The sequence below is a fragment of the Callorhinus ursinus genome, unplaced genomic scaffold, assembly GCF_003265705.2.
Source record: "Callorhinus ursinus isolate GAN/ISIS: 27379988/994484 unplaced genomic scaffold, GSC_fseal_2.0 scaffold56, whole genome shotgun sequence".
NCBI classification, from domain to species: domain Eukaryota; kingdom Metazoa; phylum Chordata; class Mammalia; order Carnivora; family Otariidae; genus Callorhinus; species Callorhinus ursinus.
The window spans coordinates 5608459-5629457 of record NW_027397118.1 but is presented as its reverse complement, the minus strand read 5'-3'; the positions used below and the strand labels follow the sequence as shown (position 1 = coordinate 5629457).

The 20999-nt window shown below is 43.3% G+C and overlaps 1 protein-coding gene across 5 annotated transcripts in view; it reads left to right on the top strand.

Moving 5' to 3' along the window:
• The first annotated feature begins 409 nt into the window (after positions 1–409).
• Positions 410–20999, top strand: part of HEATR3 (HEAT repeat containing 3) — a 39469-nt gene continuing 18879 nt past the window's right edge. For 3 of the 5 annotated variants that reach the window (XR_012375727.1, XM_073884335.1, XM_073884336.1), the window contains exons 1-11: positions 410–713; positions 845–1017; positions 2930–3017; positions 4712–4824; positions 7038–7147; positions 10294–10434; positions 12175–12452; positions 16810–16900; positions 17010–17245; positions 17444–17526; positions 18413–18549. Coding sequence is in view for 4 of the 5 variants with exons in the window: in XM_073884335.1 (XP_073740436.1) it covers positions 576–713; positions 845–1017; positions 2930–3017; positions 4712–4824; positions 7038–7147; positions 10294–10434; positions 12175–12452; positions 16810–16900; positions 17010–17245; positions 17444–17526; positions 18413–18549 (1588 nt within the window). In the remaining variant the exon portion in view is untranslated. The remainder of the gene's footprint in view (positions 714–844; positions 1018–2929; positions 3018–4711; positions 4825–7037; positions 7148–10293; positions 10435–12174; positions 12453–16809; positions 16901–17009; positions 17246–17443; positions 17527–18412; positions 18550–20999) is intronic. The other 2 variants (XM_025852414.2, XM_073884334.1) reach the window with 2 other exon arrangements.

Sequence of the window (20999 nt, the reverse complement as noted above, 5' to 3'; positions counted from 1 at the left end):
ATTAACTGGGTTTTTGACTATGACAGGAGCTGTGCTAGGCCGTAGGGACACAAAAAAATCGTGATTAATAATTTTGAGAACCTACAAATTAAATATGTTAGGTTTGGTGTTAGGCGCTTTATACAATTTTAGGTAAGCCTGACAATAACCTTGCAAGTTAGGTACCCTTAATCGCATTTGATGATTGTGGAAATAAAGGTTTGGCAAGGCTCAGTAACAATAAACGTCACTAGCTGGTGGGAGGTGCACTCGGTGCAGCTGGTGAGAATCAGGAGTCCCATTAAAGTCCTGCCTACCACTTCCCGAGACAAAACACAGGACTCCGCCCCTCGTCCAGGTCTGGCCCCGCCCATCCGTAATGCGCCTGCGCACTCCCCGCGCCAACCCTCTCCTCCCCGCCGACACGCGGCGCGCTTGCGCACTGCTTTCCCATGTGGGCTCGGGCCGTCAGCAGGCTTCCCTGAGCTGGGTACCGAGACCCCATCGGTAACAGGAACTTGCCCCTAGCTCAGCAGCCGCCACCGTCCTGCTGTTGCCCTCCTCTCTCGGCCTTTCCCCCGCAGCGCACCATCGCCATGGGCAAGAGCCGGACGAAGCGCTTCAAGCGACCTCAGTTCTCCCCTACGGGCGACTGTCAGGCCGAAGCGGCAGGGGCGGCGAACGGGACTGAGGGAGAGGAGGATGACGGGCCGGCGGCGGAGCTGCTAGAAAAGGTGAGGCGGGGGCTCGCGGGGGCCGCGAGGGGCGGGGCTCGCGCCGAGCCCCCGGGCAGCGCGGTGAGCCCCTGCCGCGGCCCCCGCGCCTGCGCTCTGCGCCGCCTCTGACACTTGGTCCCCTCCCGCAGCTCCAGCATCCGAGCGCCGAGGTCCGCGAGTGCGCCTGCGCGGGGCTGGCCCGGCTGGTGCAGCAGCGGCCCGCGCTGCCCGGCTTGGCGCGTCGGGACGCGGTGCGCCGCCTCGGGCCGCTGCTGCTGGACCCCAGCCTGGCCGTGAGGGAGACGGCGGCCGGCGCGCTGAGGTGAGCCGGGAAGGGGGGTGGCGGCGGCCAGCCAGCGCGCCCTTGCGTGCCACGCCCCGTCGCCTGTCACGGTGCACTTGCCTGCGGCAGCTCGGAACACCCAGAACTGCCCAGGGTCTCCCATTTGCAGAGGGGGGATTTGAACTGAGCCTGCAGACTCTAGAGGAACCCACGCCGCCCGGGCCACACGCATTCCGTCTGTCCAGCTGGCTGCTTCAGCTGCAGCAGCCGTGTGTCAGGCATCCTCCCCGCAAGGCCTAACATACTTTACGGCCTCTCTAAGAAGCCTCCAAAGTCCCGAGGTTCTGTGAGCTCTTCCAGGGTGTGTGGCAGGCGTTCTGGGTGCAGGGGGTTTGAGCAGGCAGAACATTGAGCAAGAGCGCCGAGATCCCTGCCTTCACAGAGCCCATGTTGATGAGGAGACGGGAGCCTCGGAAACTGGTAAAACAGGTAATAGGAGATAGTGAGAGGTGCGATGGAGAATACCAAGAGGATGATGAGCTGGAGTTGGAAAGTTACTTTAAATTCCGATCTGTAGATGACACTTGACCTGATGCATCAGAGCCAGACATGAAAATCCAGGGGAAAAGCATTCCCGGCAGAGGGAACAGCAAAGAAGTGAGGCAGCAGAGGACTTGACATGGTTAAAGAACAGAAAGTTTGGGGCACCTGGGTGGCTCAGTTTGAGCGTCTGCCTTCAGCTCAGGTCATGATCTCAGGGTCCTGGGATCGAGTCCAGCATCGGGCTGCTTGCTCAGCGGGGAGCCTGCTTCTCCCTCTGCTTACTGCTGCCCCTCCTTGTGCTCGCTCTCTCTCTCTCTCTCTCTGACAAATATATAAGATCTTAAAAAAAAAAAAACATAAGGGTTAGTGTAGCTGAATGGAGTAGAGGGTGGGTATCATAGGAGGTGAGGTTGGAGTGATGGACAGGGATTTGATAGTGTAGGGCTAAAGGGCCTATTGTGAGCAGGAGTGGCCTGATCTAATTTACCTTTTGAAAAGGCTCCTCTGATGGCTGTACAGAGAATGGACTGTAGAGGGGGCAAGAGTAGAAGTTAGTATTTGCAGTTCTTGCAGCTCTGTTACATTATGTTTGATTCATTGATTTAGCAAGTGTATTTTGTGTGCCTTCTGTGCACTAGGCAATGGGCTGGATAGGCTGTGGGCATGTGTTAGTGAACAAGACAGACATAATTTCTGTCCTTCATGGATCTTACAGTATTGAGGGAAACGGGCATTAACCAAATTAATCACACGCTTGTATAATTATAACCAGTGATAATTACAGAGGGTGCTATGAGAGGATATAACTGGGGGCTCAGGGAAGAAAACCCTAAGGGAGGGATGGGGATTAGCCACATGCTGGAGGAAATTGCATGTAGGAAGCCCTACCCTTTCCCTGAGGCTTACATATCCTGGGTGCTTGGAAGGTTGTGGGGACATCTTCCAATTCATCTCCATATACTCAGTGCCAGGCACAGTGCTGTGCACTCAGAAGGCAAGCAAGCAGTGTCTTCCCAATTAAAATTCAGTTTCGCTAGCGTTCCTTCGGCCTCACTGTCATTCAGCCTTACCCTTGCTGCCCTTGAAGTCTTGATCCCAGGAAAATGTCCCTTCATATCAGATCATGCTGTGATTTGTTTGCATTAAGTAGGAAAAGTCTTCTCCCCTCTCCCTTCCCTGTTGCCATGCAGCTGTGTATTGTCTCAGACTTCAAAATTAATTTGTTACGTGGAACCAGGATCAGAACAGATGGAAATCTGTGGATTGGTTCTGTAGCATCTTGCAGAAATCATAAGCAGTTTCATCTGGAAAACTGAAGTGTGGGGAGAGATTAAATTTGAGAGCTTAAAAAAGTGTTTTGTGACATGTGCTCTGAGAAAGTAAAACGTATTTTAAACTTTTTGTGTAGAAACCTCAGTGCTTGTGGAGGTTTTGACGTTTGTGATGACATGGTGACTAAGGATATCATGACCCCTCTGGTTGCACTGCTGAAAGAGGTATGTGGTTTTTAAAGTAGCTTCATGGTACTTTTTTAACTGTAGCTTTTTGTATGCACACTTAGTTGTTTTCTTTTAGCTCTTTGGTATTATTTCATCTTCCCTCAAAACATTCTATGGGAATTTTGTTTCTTTTCCTAGAAACATTGATTTCTCATGATTAATACCAATCTCTATTTTTTGTCCCTACTATCTTTACTTATATGCTAGTTGGAAAAGACCTTCCTAAAACTATAGACTGATTCCTTTAGACCTTAAATTTTGTAAATAAAAATAATTAGTCTTATATGGATTGCTTATTTTTGTGTCAGTGGTGTTTTATGTACCATTTAATCCTTGGCACCAGTCCTATTTGGAAGGTGGTATTCCTGTTTTGCAGATGAGAAAGCTGAGGCGTGATTTGCCATGAAGATTACATTACGTTTTCAAATTTAGTATCATGCCAACCTTATTGCATGATGGGACATATGCATCAGGGCGCCTGGGTGACTCAGTTAAGTGACCGATTCTTGATCTCAGCTCGGGTCTTGATCTCAGGGTCATAAGTTCAAGCCCCACGTCCGGCTCCACGCTGGGCTCTGTGCCCAGCGTGGAGCCTACTTAAAAAAAAAAAAAAAAGCAGCAGCTCTCTAAGGTGCTGCTAGTCCACTATTCTGTATTGTTGGGTAACTTTTTTTTAAGATTTTTTAAATTTATTTGGCAGAGAGCAGAGAGCACAAGGAGGGGGAGCAGCAGAGGGAGAGGGAGAAGCAGCCCACCCCCCCAACCGCCCGAGCAGGGAACCCAGCGTGGGGCTCTGATCCTACGTCATGGGATCATGACCTGAGCCAAAGGCAGACACCCAACTGAGCCTCCCAGGTGTCCCTTGATGGATAATTTTTACTTAAGTCTTTATAAAGAATATCCAATTTTGATGAGAGGCATCAGTCTTAACTCTGTTTAGAGTGTCGGTTCTGAACTGGTGGTGATTTGCCCCACAGGGGACATCTGGCAATGTCTGGAGACGTTTTTGAGTTGAGGGTAGGTGTTGCTGCTGGCATGCAGTGGGTAGAAGCCAAGGATGCTGCTACACATCCTCCAATGCACATGTCAACGCCCACAGCGAAGAATCATTCAGTCCAAAGTGTCAGTGGTGCTGAGATTGAGAAGCCCCGCGGTAGGGGGTGCCGTGGATCATGCTAGAGGGGCAGGACCGCAGGGGTACCGGGCACCAGCTTTACAGCCAGAATACCTGGGTCTGAATCCTAGCTCTGCCATGTGCTAAGCTACACCTTCAGCAACCTCCCTGTACCTCAGTTTCCTATTTGTAGTGGATGACTGGGGAGAATAGTTCATCTGCTTCACAGGTGTGTGGTCAGGATTAAATGACTTAATGGAAAGTGCTTAGAGTGGTGCCTTTCTGTGCCCGATTTGCTATCTTTATTGCATTAGATGAAACACTTTGTATTGATTTTACATTTTAAAATGTTAAATGCTTTGTATCCAGTTTGTACAATGACTTGTGAACTTTTTTTGCCTGTATTTCTTGCCAGAAGGGAGCAGGAGTGTCAGAAGGGTACTGCTTATGAGAATTTGATCAGCTCGTTAACCACTATAATTTCTGATGTTTAGTTTTTGTGATTCTTCACTATCATTAGCCTTTTTGTTTAATTATTCTTTGGAACCGGGGTACTAATCATGATATTTGGTTACAGTGTAGTGCTGGCCTGGATTCAAATGAGATGTCTCCACAGGAAAAAAAAGATCAGAACAGAAATTCTATTGAGAACATAGCCAATGAGGCCATGAATGTGCTGTGGAATATATGGTAAGAATCTTCCTAAACACAGCCTCCTGCTACAGCACCACTCAGGCTTTTTCTGTTAAACTGTAGTCTCTGTTCTCCTTGGTGGGGCTGTAAATCCCTGATGTTAATGCTTGGTAGGAGGTGGTCTCAAGTGACCTAAGATCAACCCTCCTTCCTAAGCCCTTTTCCTCATAGCATCACTACAGCTTTGTTTGCTTTATAACTCTTCTCTCCAATCATTGCTGCTGACAGAAATAAGAGGAATCGTGACCATTACCACCTGCTACACCCTAGTTCTCTCCACTACCTGCACAACCTTAAGCAGTCATTGTGTTAAAGCTGGTCAGGCCACCAAGCAGTAGCTGCTTTGGTCTGGCACCTGGAATGAGATGGGGGCCACAGCCCTCGGCTGGTGCTTTACTCCTCTACCCTGGCACTTGCCATTTGACAGGGAAGTAGATGCCTAAGAAGAGTTACCTCGGCCCTGGTAGGAAGAAGGCCACACTCTCCATGATTGTGGCGGTGGTAAGGCTGGAGTGGACTTGCAACTAGGAATGGAAATGGCTAGAAACACTACCTGGATTTAGTTTTTCTTACCCTATTTTATGTCCCACCTTTCTAGCAGGGTTCTGCCACAGTTCCTTATTTTCTAGTCAGCAGTGATGATAACTTCTGACCTAAAAGCACAGGTATATCTTAGAACACAGGACTAAGTTGGATCCTGAAAAGCTGCCTACATAGCAGTCTGAACTTGCCTGTGATATCATTTCAAACTAGTGGATGCATTCCACCAGAAAAAGTGGAGAGATCAGGTCTGAGGAAATGACATTTGAGCAAGCCGGTGGGTACATTTTCCTGGGCACCAGATAACTTTAGCTTACTTAATTGTTGGACTTAGAAGTTTTAAAAATTTTTCCTTGAAAAGAGCCTGAAAAAATATTCTCCACACTCTCCTGAATGCCTGTGAGCCCTATCTATGTCATTTCCAGTTGTCCTAGCTCTTCACTTTTTTGTTTTATACTTCATATTTTAAGTCCTATATATTTAAGTTGCATACACATGTATATATTTGCAATGACTTTAACGCATGTATGTCTTATCTCCCTGACTATACGTCACTTTACTGTGGGCATCTTAAGGGTAGGTTCATAGCAGTGTTGTAGTAACTACTTAGGTAGATAGGCAGGCAGAGAATAGTTTATCTTTAGATAACAGGATTGAATTTCATAATTTAGTCAGCTCTGTTTAATAATCTGGTCAGCTCTATTAGTATGTCGTGTATATGTGATATGTATGGAGGGTTACTTTTCTCTGGAAACATGGATCAGATTATTAAATCAGCTCTGTTTACCCTGTATTTAGTATGTATAACATTCTTAACATTAATTCTGACTTTTTTATTAAAAGGTAGTGTAGTTTGCTTTGTTTTGTTTTTTTAAAGATTTTATTTATTTGACACAGAGAGAGAGACAGCTAGAGAGGGAACACAAGCAGGGGGAGTGGGAGAGGGAGAAGCAGGCTCCCGGCTGAGCAAGGAGCCCGATGCGGGGGCTCGATCCCAGGACCCCAGGATCGTGACCTGAGCCGAAGGCAGATGCTTAACGACTGAGCCACCCAGGCGCCCCAAGGTAGTGTAGTTTCAAATGTATTCTAGTAATTTCTCTTTTGTAGACTGCAAATTCTGCTTGTTGAAATTATAATAGCAGTCTAGAGGGAATAAATAAAATTAGTTTTATTTTCTTTTAAATTAGTGCTTTTTGTGTAAGTATAGAGGCCTTTTCTCCTCACTTCAACTTACTTTATATGTTGTGGAAGGAACCGTAGGCTGGACCCAAGGAACCACCACTAACAAAATGTGCGATCTTTGGGTAGATCACTTCACCTTTTGGGGCTTGGGTGTCCTTATGTATGAGATGAGGAATAGAAGTTAAATGATTTCTAAGCTCTCTCCCAGCTCCAGCCTCGTATAAGGAAACTGGCATGCAGGTAAAGAGATTGGCTAAAATGTTCCGCTGTGATAGAAATAAAAATACAGATAGCCAGTTTTGTTTATGTACAGTAAATAAGAATGGGCATTGGTTTCTTCATCTATAAAAGTGGTGGGTGTTTGACTCCAATTCTTGTTTTATTTTGTTTTTTTATAAAGCCTAATTTATCTTTTCATAAATTTCTGTGGTTGATTTCTTAATGTTAAAATGTGAATAGTAAAATTTTTTTTTCCCCCTTCAATTTAGTGAATGCAGTAGTAGAGCAGTATCTATATTCAACAAAGAAGGGTGTTTGGAGATTGTATTAAAGTATTTAAGTAGGTTTCCCACCAATGTTGACCTGGCTATTTCAGTAGGTAAGTGAAGAAAAAGTGATGATTTATTAAGTATGTGTGGCCTTATTCAAAAATTTTTATTCCAACATAGCATGTTTATTCTATAGGAGTGATTTTTTTTTTCTCATTTTATATATAAATGTGTAACTGAGTTCTGTTTGTTCTGAATCTTTTAAAATCTATGATTAATACTTTACTTACTTATACATTTTCCTGCTCTTCACTCTGAAAGGGAGGAAGGTAATTATGTGAGCAGTATATTACCATTCTTAGAACACTTTATTAATTCTTGAAGCTTTCATCTCCCATTTACTGAGAAACAGTAACCCACAACTACTAGGCCTCTGAGCCAAAGTTAATTGGAATCTAGACTTACTTAACTGTCTTGTACCACTATCTCATACTTCCAGCAGAAAACTGATATCTTGTGCTTTTCTTGAGAGAGGAAAATAAGTGATTGAAATTTCATGTAGGCCTGCTTCCCTTCTGTGGGAAAGGGCAGGCAGAGCTCAGCAGCTTCAGCTGCCTTGACTCCCTCGTGTTCTCGCTGTGTGGTTAGAGAGCCATAGTGGGGAGCCCTTGTCCATTTGGAGAGACAGACTGGAGGGTGGGTGGCCCAGCAGAACTCTGGGGAGAGTGGAGAAATAATTGATGAAAAGCATTTCTTTTCTACCCATTATAATGGCCAGGCATCCAACTGTCCTTTTATTTAATTATGCATTTCTCCTGGCATGAACTGAGTGTGTTCCCCTTACTGATGCTCCTCTTGGCTCTAATGGATACTTTTAAGAGAATAGAAGAAAACTGAAATAAATACTACTGGGAAAAATTAAAAAATCAGTTTCTCAAAATGGAATCTTTGGCAGAAGGGTGATTTATGAATAAATGTGGATTTTAAAAACAGTTGAACTAGGAAATTGGTAGGTGGCTTTTAATCTCAGAGGACAGTTTTTCTCACAATTAGGGAAATTCACAAAAGTTAGTTAATAGCTTTTAAAAGAAAAACTTCACTTCTATTTTTGTATCTTTAGTCTTGTAGATTTAGTTATTTTTAATTTTTGTCCTGTAATAAACTGTAAAAAAAAATGGGTCAGAGAGCGTCTGCCTTCATCTTAGGTCATGATCCCAGAGTCCTGGGATCGAGTCCCACATCGGGCTCCTTGCTCAGTGGGGAGTCTGGTTCTCCCTCTCCTTCTGCCGCTGCTTGTGTTCCATCTCTCGCTGTGTCTCTCTCTGTAGAATAAATAAATAAAATCTTTTAAAAAAAATGGGTCAGAATAAAGTAATTTTGCATTGTATAATGTTTTCTTTCTGCATTTAGCTAGATTCGTGATTTTTTAAACAAATGTCTAATTACTTTGGTTTGAAAGTCAAGCAAGGTTTACATACAGTAAAGTGAACTTTCTGAGATTCCATCCTATATATTAATATGGCTTTCTTTGCTCTTGTGTTGACTTTATGGTGGCAACCTCAGTTTCTCTTGGCTTTTTGCTAAAGTGAATTTAATTAGTCTCTTAATGAAAAAGAATTACATTTGGATATATGCATATATGTGGATTTGTATACACATGTACTTGGGGGAACCAAACTAGATTCTAGCAGTAGCATATATTTTGACTAATTTGGATGGGCATGATTGACTGAAATTTTGAGACCTGGAAAGAAATGGATTTGTTTGGAATACACTAAGAAAAACACATTTGGGCTTGCTTCCTCTTTTGTGCTTCAGAGGTTCTTCTGTCAAACCTGTCAGGCAATCCCAGTTGTTTTGATACTTTCAGTTAATTATTTCTGATATGCGAATTGTAATCCATTGTCTTATTTAACTCAAGGAAGAAGTTAAGCACTAAAGGGATCATATGTCTTTTAATATCATAGTCATCTCTTAATTTACTCATATTTTTTTTAAGATTTTATTTATTTGAGAGAGAGAGAGAGAGTGAGAGAGAGAGCCCAAGGGGGGTTGGGTCAGAGGGAGAAGCAGACTCCCTGCTCAGCAGGGAGCCCGATGTGGGACTCGATCCCGGAACTCCGGGATCATGACCTGAGCCGAAGGCAGTCGCTTAACCAACTGAGCCACCCAGGCGCCCAATTTACTCATATTTTTATGTAAAATACTTTTTTTTCTTTTTTTTTAGATTTTTATTTATTTGATACAGAGAGAGACAGCTAGAGAGGGAACACAAGCAGGGGGAGTGGGAGAGGGAGAAGCAGGCTCCTGGCCAAGCAGGGAGCCCGATGCGAGGCTCGATCCCAGGACCCTGGGATCATGACCTGAGTCAAAGGCAGATGCTTAATGACTGAGCCACCCAGGCGCCCCCCCCTTTTTTTCTTAAAGAAATATTGTTTCACCAGAAATAGCCCTAACTTTTAAGGTCATGCTGAATTTAAAGGAAGCCAGAATGTCCCCAAGTCCAGAGCTTGTTCTCGATAACAGAACTGCTAAAAGCATTGTCTCTCCCGTAGGCTTTTTGCTACTGGTCCCCAACATGTACAGAAATTGAGGAGAAACCTTAATAAATGTTCATAGTAATTTCACATTGTCGCACCATTTAAGAGCCTTTTAAATTGTATTTTGTAAAAGTTTATTTTGTAAAGAATTAGAAATTAAAAAGAAAAAAAAATCTTTCATGCACTGTTTGAGAAGCCCCGTTTGCATGTACCGTCCTTGAAGTAAAGCATACTTCCTTTACAGAAGTTATCTGTGTCTGAAGTTGTGAAAGATGCAAATGTTTAGATGGAACCAGAGAGTGTAATGCTTCGTGAAATAAGTCAGAGGAAGACAGATACCATATGATTTCACTCATGTGTGGAATTTAAGAAACAAAAAGGTTGGACATAGAGGAAGGGAAGGAAAAATAAAATAAGATAAAAACAGAGGGTAGCACACTATAAGAGACTGTTTCAGGGTTGCTGGAGGGGAGGCGGGTGGGAGGATGGGGTAACTGGGTGATGGGCATTAAGGTGAGCACTTAATGGAATAAGCACTGGGTTGCAACTGATGAATCATTAAACTCTACCTCTGAAACTAATAATACGGTATTTAACTAAATTGAATTTAAATAAAAATAAAAAAAAGATGCAAATGTTTTCTGATGAGTTAAATTGGTGTAAATTAGCCTAGCAGAATTCATTGGTGTCTTAATACTTAATTTTTATCTTTATAGCATATTGTTTGCAGACAGTAACCGAAGATAACCCAGAGCTGCTGAAATCTTTCAGTGCCCCAGCATTGAGTGTACTGGAATCAGCAATGCTTTCTCCTGTCAGTTCCATGGAGTATATTCTATTAAAGACATTGGTGGCAGGTAAAATTTAGCCGTAGGTGGCAGTGTGCTTTTTTAGTAATTTGTAATGGGCAGAGATGGAGGCCAAAATTCAGTCATTCATTCATTTTCACCACATAATGACCTTCTGTGCTTATGTCTGTTCTGAAAATTGTAATATTTAAGTGGAGATCCTTAATTCAAGAGGTTATGCATAGTTATGGAGCCTTCTAGAACAGGTTTCTTTTCAATTTAGCAAGCTACTGTCTTTGTATAAAGAAGTGCTCTTGTCAGGATCCTTTCTTGTTTATGAACCAGTGAGTTCAGAAATGGACATGAAATGACCACCCTCTTTTCTATAAAGCCTGGATTCATACAGCCGCTTTCTTCTAATAGGTATCCTGAGCTTTGTAGAACCCTGTTACAGTACAGTTAATTACAAAGTGAAATTCAGTAACAGTCCGTCACATTTCCCCATTGGCTCTCATTGCAGCTTTAGAAATCTCCCAAAGGGGGAGAAAACATCTCCTGTCTAAAATTCTTTACCCCCAGCTCCTTTCTCCTTGGGATTTCTAAATGTAGAGATAAGAAATAATCTGGTGATCTGTTGAGTAGTGGGTAATTTATATATTTTCTGTATATATCTTCTTCCTGCTCTTCCAGAGGTAATTTATCATGAGAGGTGTTTTTTAGTAGTGAAATATATGTAACATAGACTTTACCATCTTGACCATTCTTGAGTGTATGGTTCAGTAATGTTAGGTACATTCACATTGTTGTGCAACCAATCTCCAGGACTCTTCATCTTGCAAAAGTGAAACTCTGCACACATTGAAAAACTCCCCATTTTCCCATCCTTCCACCCCCAGCAGCCACCATCCTACTTTCTGTCTCTATGAACTTGACTATTTTAGGTGCCTCATCTAAGTGGAATTATATGGTGTTTTTCTTTTTCTGATTGGCTAATTTCATTTATTTTATTATTTAAAATTTTTTTTTTTTTAAGCTCTACACCCAGTGTGGGGCTCGAACTTATGACCCCGAGATCAAGAGTTGCATGCTGTACAAACTATGACTAATGCATTTAGTATAATGTCCTCAGAGTTCATCCATGTTGTAGTGTGTCAGAATTTCCTCCCATTCATGAGCAGATGGGCACTCGGGTCGGTGGCTATTGAGTAATGCTGCTATGAATATGGGTGGACACATATCAGAGTCCCTGCTTTCCATTCTCTTGGGTTCATATCCAGGATGTATTTTTATTTTAACAGTGACTTTTTTTTTTTTTCAGTTAGTCTGTCTACTTACTTAATGGTAGCTCCTGTTCTGTTTTGATAAGCAAAAAACCAAGAACCTGCTGTCTGGTTTGTCCAGAAACCTTGGAATTTTTGTGCATTTCGTTCCTCTCTTGGAATATAAGAAGCTGCCTAGGAGGGCAGCTCAGGTTAAGATGAAAGAGAGCGAGGCAGCTTCATTTGTCGTTTCAAGTGAAACTTGATCAGTGTTCTCTTGGTCTGTTGCTGTGCGGTGTGTCCGAGAGAGGCATTGTGTGCCAAGGAAGAGAGATGATTGTGCAGGACTGTAATAAAGGGAGCCGCCTCTGTGCAAAGCTTTTTTTTTTTTTTTTTGGACATTTAATAAAAACTGAACACAGGCAGAGGGTTGGAGATTTTTTTTTTTTTTTAATTACACCTGAGCTTAAAAGAACCAGTCTTGTGGAAACTGTATTTAATAAAAGCTTTCACAGGCAAGTCCTTTGTCTTACGTGCATTTTCCCCCCAGGCACCATTTGGAACCTAAAGGACATTATTCCATCCAAGAGTCAGGCAGAAATCATAAATGCCATACTGAAGATCTTGTCTGACGTTCTGGACCTGGATGCTGGTGAGACGGTAATTCGAATGCATGAGGCCGAAAAGCAGAGGTTAGAAGCTGCCGCAGAGACGGAGGACGTGCTGGAGAGCACCAGCTGTGGCTCTCTGATGGAAGACGATGAAATGGAAGAGATCCCGCACAAAAGAAAAGTCAGAAGGAAAACCTTCATTTCCGATTTGCTTCCAGTAAGTCAGATTGATACATGCAAGCCTGGATTCATACAGCCGCTTTCTTCTAATAGGTATCCTGAGCTTTGTAGAACCCTGTTACAGTACAGTTAATTACAAAGTGAAATTCAGTAACAGTCCGTCACATTTCCCCATTGGCTCTCATTGCAGCTTTAGAAATCTCCCAAAGGGGGAGAAAACATCTCCTGTCTAAAATGAAACTTTTCTGTCCAGAGGATTTCCAAGAGGGGAGAGACCAGTGCTTTTGTAACACTTAAACATGCAGTCATCTTCCTAAGTCCTGTGTCTCCCCTCTTCAGTTACACACTCTCCGCCAGGTTGTCTTCGTTACCGAAGGAGTTTGTACTTTGCTCCAATGATACCTGCGTTCTTGTCTCTTTTGTTTTCATATTTATCCTTACCAAAATAGCAGGCTCAGCCTGCGTTAGCCCAGCATTGCTGAGCAGAGAAGGTTGGATGTTTGTGAGAACTGGTGGTTGTTCATGTGTGCCGACACACTTGTGTTGGAGTAAAGGTGAGCAAGCTCAGGGGCGGGGAGCATTTCTGCGGAGCCAGTCCACGGAGATGGAGCCGTGCTTCGGGAAGGTGTTTCCCCCCAGAGAAGGTCAGTGAGTAGTTGGGAAGGCAGGGAGGACAATGACTTGGCTTTATTCGTTCAGGTGCACGTTTTCTGTGCTCCTTGTGTGTGCCAGGCACTGTGCCGAATGCTGATGATAGAAAGACGATTAGGACATTTTTCTTGTCTTCAGGGACCTTTTCCGTCTTGGGAGGACAGATGCATAATTAGGACACATGGCAGTGCTTGTGCTGAGAGCAGGGATAGGGCTGCGCACAGAGTTTTGAGGGAGTAGTTTGTAGAGCGAGGCATGCCCAATAGCCCTGGTGGGAGAGGAGAGGATGAGGTGGTCAGAGAGGGCTTTTTGGACAGAACACCTAGCTGTCTTAAAGGATGGGATGGGAACAGCGTGAAAAGCAGGTTAGTGTCGTTAAGGGGGCCTGGAGGCTGGGAGATGGGTTAGGCCACTGACAGCATTCTGAAGAAAGATGACGGAGGCTGAACTGCAGGAGCCCTAGCCCTGTCCTCGCAGGCTTTCTGCACTCCAGGTGTGGCCTCTCCTGATCCACAGCAAGTGAACTGAAACTAAGAGCTGTCTTCATTCAGAGTCTTAAGAGTTTTGAGAAGTTTATGCCCGATATAAGATTTCTTTAAATGGAATATACCTGAAAAGAAATATAACAGTATCCTCCTTTCCTGGATTCACAAAGTCTTGTAAAGCATGAATTGGTGGTATTTTAATGAAATCATAATGTTGTCATGAGAACTACTTTCCCAGCCCCCATGGATAGATAGCCCTTTGGTGCACAGCATCCTGTTAAGTCCCGGGGTGAATATAAACATGAGAAGGCTGCCCCACCCTTGAGCTGCTTGCAAGTCATAGGGTTGCTTCAAAATCATAGCACCGCTTTTGGTGTGGGCGGGCACATATTTGAACCCCCAGTTTATTGCTTCTGTAGTCTGAGTAAAATTTAAAATCAGTAAAACGAGAGAGACAGAGGCAGAACCGTGTGCTGTAGCCTCCCAAAGGGGTGTCTATAAAGAACCCTAGCAGCATTTTCTCTGCAGCTTGACACCGGAAGGGTGAGTTACAGATCTGAGCAGACGTGTGTGTCTCCGCCCCCTCCCCTGGGGGGGAAGGTCAGGATATGACGGATCAGGGCTTGGAGGCTCTGCAGCTGTGGTGTTGCATGGGCTGGCCCAACTGAAAACGTGGACTGTGACTGACCCCGCGACTTCCCCCCAGCAGGAGTGGGGAGTACAGTTGGGCTGTAAGGGAACTCAAGTGTCTGAAATCCCTTGCAGGGAGGGGGAGAGCGGCGCTCTTGCGTCCTTCCACCGCTCCCCCAGGGACTCCTATAGGGAGAAGGTGGGGACTGAGATCCACATCTACCAAGATTCAGTGCCACCGTATAAAAAGTACTGAAAATCAACCATCATTTAGGCATTTACTTTTCTTCGTATTATTTAAAAATAGAACATTGCTGCTTATAAAATGCAGTGTTTTCTCATAAGGAAAGCTTGCTTTTTAACGTCTGGTAACATAACTGAGTGGACCAGATGATTAACATGGTCAGTCAGCCAATGTTTAAGTGCCTGTAGGGTGCCAGTATGTGCCTGGAATACAAATGTAATGTCCGACAACTCTGGTCTTTCCCACTGCCTGGTGGCTGGTGCAGGAGGCCTTCGGAATCAAAACCTTTAATCTGCATCATTTAAAGTAAGAAAGTGTAACCACAAATATGTGAAGAGAACCAACCCAAGTTGTCATTTTAACATATGCAGAAGTAGAGGAATCCCTCGCCCAGCTTCCACTGTTACCCAGTGATCAAATTGTAGTCTATTTCATCTATTTCCCCACCTCGCATATTTTGGAGCAAATCTCAAATGTCATAACATTTCATCGAGATTGGTTCTTTATGTTCATTTGATGACAATAAGAAGCAGAGAACGGTTCTGATCAGGAGAGTTATAAAGAAGTAGAACTTAATTTCAGGGTTCTTCTGAGCCAGATTTTCATACATCTCTAGGGGATGGGAGCTCAGCAACATCTCTTATTTAGCTTTGAGTCTCTAATAAACTTTTGTTTACTTGAATATCATACACACATAAAGCAGGTAGGAATAGTTTTTATATATCTTCTTCCCAGCAGTAAAAGGAATACAAATACATTCCTAAGCTACATCTTTTAAATGAGCACTTTGCTTTTAAAATAATTTTTATCAAAAATAATTATCTTTTAATAATTTTATTATTTTAAATTTATTTTATTATTTTATTGTTATTGTTATAGATTTGATTTTTAAATAACCCCTGCGCCCAGTGTGGGCCTTGAACTCACAACCCCGAGATCAAGAGTCTCATGCTGTCCCGACTGAGCCAGCCAGGTGCCCCTATTTATTATTTTTTAATAATAACTTTGAACATGGTTCAATATTGCAGTCAAATTGTTGCACAAGAAGTTGCTGGAGGATTATAAATCAGTATGAACATTCCGGAAAGGAAAATAGGAACATGTCACAGGATCTATAGGTAATCCTTTGACCCAGTAAATCTAAGGAAATGAGAAATCCAGGTAATTTGAAATATTCCAAATTAAATGATAGTGTATCCATTTAATGGAATATTGTACAGGCATTAAAAGACAATTAGAAGCTTGTTGAAAGGGGGAAACATTCAGACGATAAAATATACATTATTTTTAGCCTATGCACTATTCTGGAATATCAGCGTAGCTATTTCACTTTTCATAGGTAACTTGAGAATTTAGGTTATGTAAATTTCTACAACCCATTTTAAGTTCATGTTAATTATTTCCAGAGAATAAAGTTCTCCCCTTTCTTCAGTCTTAAAGAAATGCCTTTTTTTTTTTTTTTTTTTTTTTAAGATTTTATTTACTTGGGACGCCTGGGTGGCTCAGTCGGTTAAGCGTCTGCCTTCGGCTCGGGTCATGATCCCAGGGTCCTGGGATCGAGTCCCGCATCAGGCTCCCTGCTCAGCGGGAGCCTGCTTCTCCCTCTGCTTCTGTCGCTCTCCCTGCTTGTGCTCTCTGTCTCTTTCACTCTGACAAATAAATAAAATCTTAAAAAAAAAAAAAGGTTGTATTTACTTGTTAGAGATAGTGAGAGAGAGCACAAGCTGGAAGGAGAGGGAGAAGCAGGCTCCCTGCTAAGCAGGGAGCCTGATGAGGACCCTGAGATCGTGACCTGAGCCGAAGGCCGAAACTTACCTTAATGAGCCACTCAGGCGCCCCAAAGAAATGCTTTCTTGCAGGGTTCAGAGAAAGCCAGGAAGCCAAGCCTGTCCGCACCTTAGCCAAGCTCTATTGGTCACGTAAGGGCTCGTTAGTAGTTCTTGTTAATGCAGTCTTTTCCAACGGGACGTCTTAAGCATCTAAAAGCTGGTTTATTGTGTTTAAGTGGCTGGTCTCTGAAATGAGCTCTTGTGTTAATCATAGTGTTCTGAGCTACTTCTTAACACATTGGATTAAGTTTCAGGGTGAATTCAGTTCAGAATTCCTGAATATTTATCTTTTCTCTCCAGCTACCTAAAATAACCGTGCAGATAGGTGGAAGCCCAGTTAACGGTGGCCTGCTGCTCAGTGCCAGGAGCAATCATAATGCTTGTTTGTGCTTCAGCACGTTATGACTTTTCTTCTGGCTGCCCCATCCCCCATGCATTCTATTCCAAGGGTAAAAATCATCCAGTAGGCTCTAGCTAAGGACATTCACGTGAAAATACTTTCCCAAACATTGAGAGTTATTTGTTTGTTTATTTGTTTATTTATTTATTTATTAGCCCACTGACAAGGAACTGAGAGAGACCATAGCATTGTTGACGGCTCAGCAGACTGCTCTGGAAATTATTGTCAACATGTGCTGCAGTGAAGGTTTGTTACCAGTTTATATGTTTAGACATTCTCCCCCTGGACTGAAAGGGCAGCTTCCACGAGGATTTTCTTAAATATTCCAGTTACGTGTGGTTTGCACTCTTCCCAGATCCCTCCGATGATGAGTGGGAAGAGCTTTCTAGCAGTGATGAGAGCGATGCATTTATGGAGAATTCCTTCAGTGAGTGCGGTGGGCAGCTGCTGTCTCCCCTTTGCCTCTCCCATGAGGTTCACACCGCATTCACCAACTACCTCATCCCAAAGAAGGTAGTCTGTTTCAAGTCCAACCTCATTGTGGAGCATGGGAAGGGCTTGAGAGAGCTATTTACCGTGTATGCAAAAGAGGTTTGCTCGCACTTCCAGACTTTGGGTAATTGGTAAGAAAGAAGCTAGAACTAACAGTAGTGGGAGTACGCTGGAAAGTAGATCCTTCCCAAGCCTAACCATTTCACTTAGAGGCAGTAGGTTGGGACTTCATAAAGAGATTGTGTGTAAAATGATGCTAATCTTTAACCTTTGCTTTACTGCCTTTCTTGAATCTAGATTTTTGAGAAAACTACCTTTCCAAACAGCACTGCAGTTGACATATGTTCTAGGAGTCCCACTTGGAAATCTTTGGTCAGAAAGTAAGAACTTTTCTGTTTCCAGAACTCTTTGTCATTGTTATTACATGAAAGGATGGACCACTAACTAGAAGAAGCTGACTCCCCCCAGATTGAAGAGTTCTGTTCCTGTGCATATTCTCTAGAAAAATGTGTGCATATGTGCACTAAGCCATGAAAATGTGCATAGCAATGTGGTTCCAGTTGCCCCAACCAGGAAACAACCTCAGTGTCCATTGGTGGCAGAGTGGAGAAATAAATTTTGATATAATCACGCAGTAGAATATATACAGCAGTTTAAAAAAAAAAATCTGAGCTAGAACATTGAGCAAGAAAGCTAGGCACAAAAGAATATACACTGATTCTGTTTTTACAAAGTTCAGTAACTGGCAACACTTCACTATTTTGTTTTAGGGTACATAGGTGGTAAACCTATGAAGAAGAGCAGGGAACTGTTTACCATAAAAGTCCAGATAGTGGTGACTGTTAGGGGTCGGAGAGGTGGGGCGAGATAGGGAAGGGATAGATGCGCTGTGAGGGTGTTAGCGGTGTTTCTTATCTTGGGGCACGGTGTTTGCTTTATAAACTGTTAAACTCTGTACATGCATTGAGCACTTTATGTATGTCCTCTTTCACAATTCAGAATCGTTTTGCCAATGTCGCCATGCATAAAAATTCTTCTAAATAAATTCCTTATGACTCCTAAGTGAGCTGTGCCTCAGGCCCTGAGTGCTCAAGCATTTTGATGAGGTAGATAATCAGGTCACCTTAAGGTTCTTTGTTAATAGCCATACACCTTCTGCGTTCAGATATTCCCAGTCAGAGCCCGAAGCTTAGGTTAAAAGTGAATACTGAATCCTGTTGGGTAACTGTTAGAGAAACAGACTGCATTCTTTGCCTTCCTATCCAGAATGAACACTATTCAGTGCAGAGCCCTCGTGTGTCTCCAGAGTCTTGTATCCCTCCTGGATGTGGACCATCTCGGGGGACCTGCAGCCCTGCAGACACTTGCACAGCATCTGTCCCAGCTGCTTTTTTCTCAGCCAGGTAAACATTTAGGCCTCATTGTGAAAGACTATTTGGATCGAGCAGAGTTTTGAAGGACGAGGAACTTGGACTTCGGCATTGTGTCATGCTTGTCATCCAGCCTGCAGAAACCTTTCCCAAGCACTAAGAGTCAGATTTATAGTTGCCAGTGGCATTGAGTCCAAACAACATATGTAAGCTGGTCTATGGGTTATACTGTTATTTTTTATTAAAAGTGCATCCAGTTATGTCAGGCCAATAAGGTTGAAATCACAAATATAAGTATTAGGCCCGATGAAGATATTTGCTTGATTCTCTAGTCTTTATTTTTCTTCTTAAACATAAAACCATTTGATTTACATTTGATCAGGTAATTCGTACATCTATTACAGAATTCACAAGTTATTAGAGGACGTAAAGCAGAAAGCCTCTCTCCTTTTCCTCATACCATCTAGTTCCTCTCCCTGAGTCAGTCGCTGTTATGGTTTCTTGTGTGTTCTTCCAGAGAAATTCTCAGTATAAAAAGTATGCATGTGTGTTCTTAAGGCAAATGGTAGACTGCCAGACATAGAGTATTGTACCCTGCTTTTTTCTAACATTTCTTTCTTCAAGCACCTTTGCATGGTAAGAGGTGTTACTAAGGTCTCTAATATGGATTAATTTCATTTGTACACAGAAACCTAGAGAGATAATATATGTAGTTAACTATTCTTTCTAAATGGCCTAGCTGTACAAGGGTTAATGCGTGCTCCTCTACCAGGTTTTCATAGTTTGTGGTAGTAGAATCTCATTTGACTTGGCCACATCGAATTAATAGCAGCTCAGACCAAACAAAAGAGACTGAGAGGGAGGGAAAAATAGTATTTTATATAGTAAAGTAAAATTCTCCACATTACCTACCCAGCATGCATGTCTACAGCGAGGGTAATTGAGAGAGAAGAATCTGCTGCTCTCAGCTCCTCAATTTCAGAGTGTCTTTAGGGAGTTTTTGAGGGTAAGCTTGAAGATATGTAATACTTGCTTTCTGCACTAACTTTAAAATTTCATCACCAAATAAGCTGTAACTCCACTGTGTAACATTCAGTGTAGTATTTATATCTCATTGTAAACTATTTAACTTTTCTTCTTCTAAGACGCCACGTTAAGTCAAGAGTTGTAACTCTTAGGGGACACATGGCTGGCTCAGACGAAGAGGCTGGTGACTCTTGATCTCAGGGTCCTGAGTTCGAGCCCCACGTTGGGGGTAGAGATTACATACATAAATAAAACTTAAAAGAGTTGAAACTCTTAAAAGATCAAAATATGGTCGCTTTTGACTAAATACAAGCTTCTATATAAACATTCATTCAGGAGTTGCTCCCCAGTTCTTTTTTTTTTTTCCTTAAGTGTTTTTTTGTTGTTGTTTTTAAGTAATCGCTACACCCAATGTGGGGCTCGAACTCAGTGACCCTGAGATCAAGGGTTGCAGGCTGTAACGACTGAGCCAGCCAGGTGCCCCACTCCTCAGTTCTTCTAGACATCTATTTTTTTTTTCTTAAGATTTTATTTATTTATTTGACAGAGACAGCGAGAGAGGGAACACAGCAGGGGGAGTGGGAGAGGGAGAAGCAGGCTTCCCGCTGAGCAGGGAGCCCGATGCAGGGCTCGATCCCAGGACCCTGGGATCATGACCTGAGCTGAAGGCAGACGCTTAACTGACTGAGCCACCCAGGCATCCCTATTTTGCACTCTTACCAAGTTAATACAAGGTACCGTGCACTTAATAGTGCATGTTTCAGAAGTTCTAGGTCAGTTTTTAAAAATAAAGTAAATGTTCAGAAACCCATATATAGTTATTGTTCTGTCTCTACCGACCTTCCAGCATTTGTCAGTCAGCAGATACAGTTTTCCAGTGATCTCAGGCTGTGCATTCTTTAGCTGGTGTGATCATGTGAAAACCGTGCCCAGCCACGCCTAAGACAGGATATAGACAAGACTGGGCATGCTCTGGCTACAGAGGTGGCTTGTTGCTGTGAGCTGGCCCGATAACTATAGCTTTGTATTTGTCTCCCAGCTTTATAAACCAGGCAGAGATCTGGATGGCATGGGGGGGATGGGGCGGTTACTGGAGAAGGGATGTTTTATCTGACTTTTGCTAACATTCTGGCTCCTACCAACCCAGCGGAATGTCCATAGTGGAGGAGGGGGAGGGCTGCTATTGCTCAGACCCAGTCCCTCCGCCCCTTCACGTGGGCTCCCTGTAGGTTGCTGGGCCAAATGGGGTTGTGCACAGCCAGGCCCCTACGTGAGCAGGCCTAGCCTGTCACTACTTCCAGGACCTGCCTACCCTGAGGGAATCCTGTCTGCCTGACTGGCAGAACAAATTGCCATTTTTCGGTGGGAGTCCCAGGCAAGGTACCAGAAGCTCCCATCTCCAACCAGCGTAGAGTTTGTTGCACTTGCCCTAAAGCTCACACGTTCTGTGCCTCTGC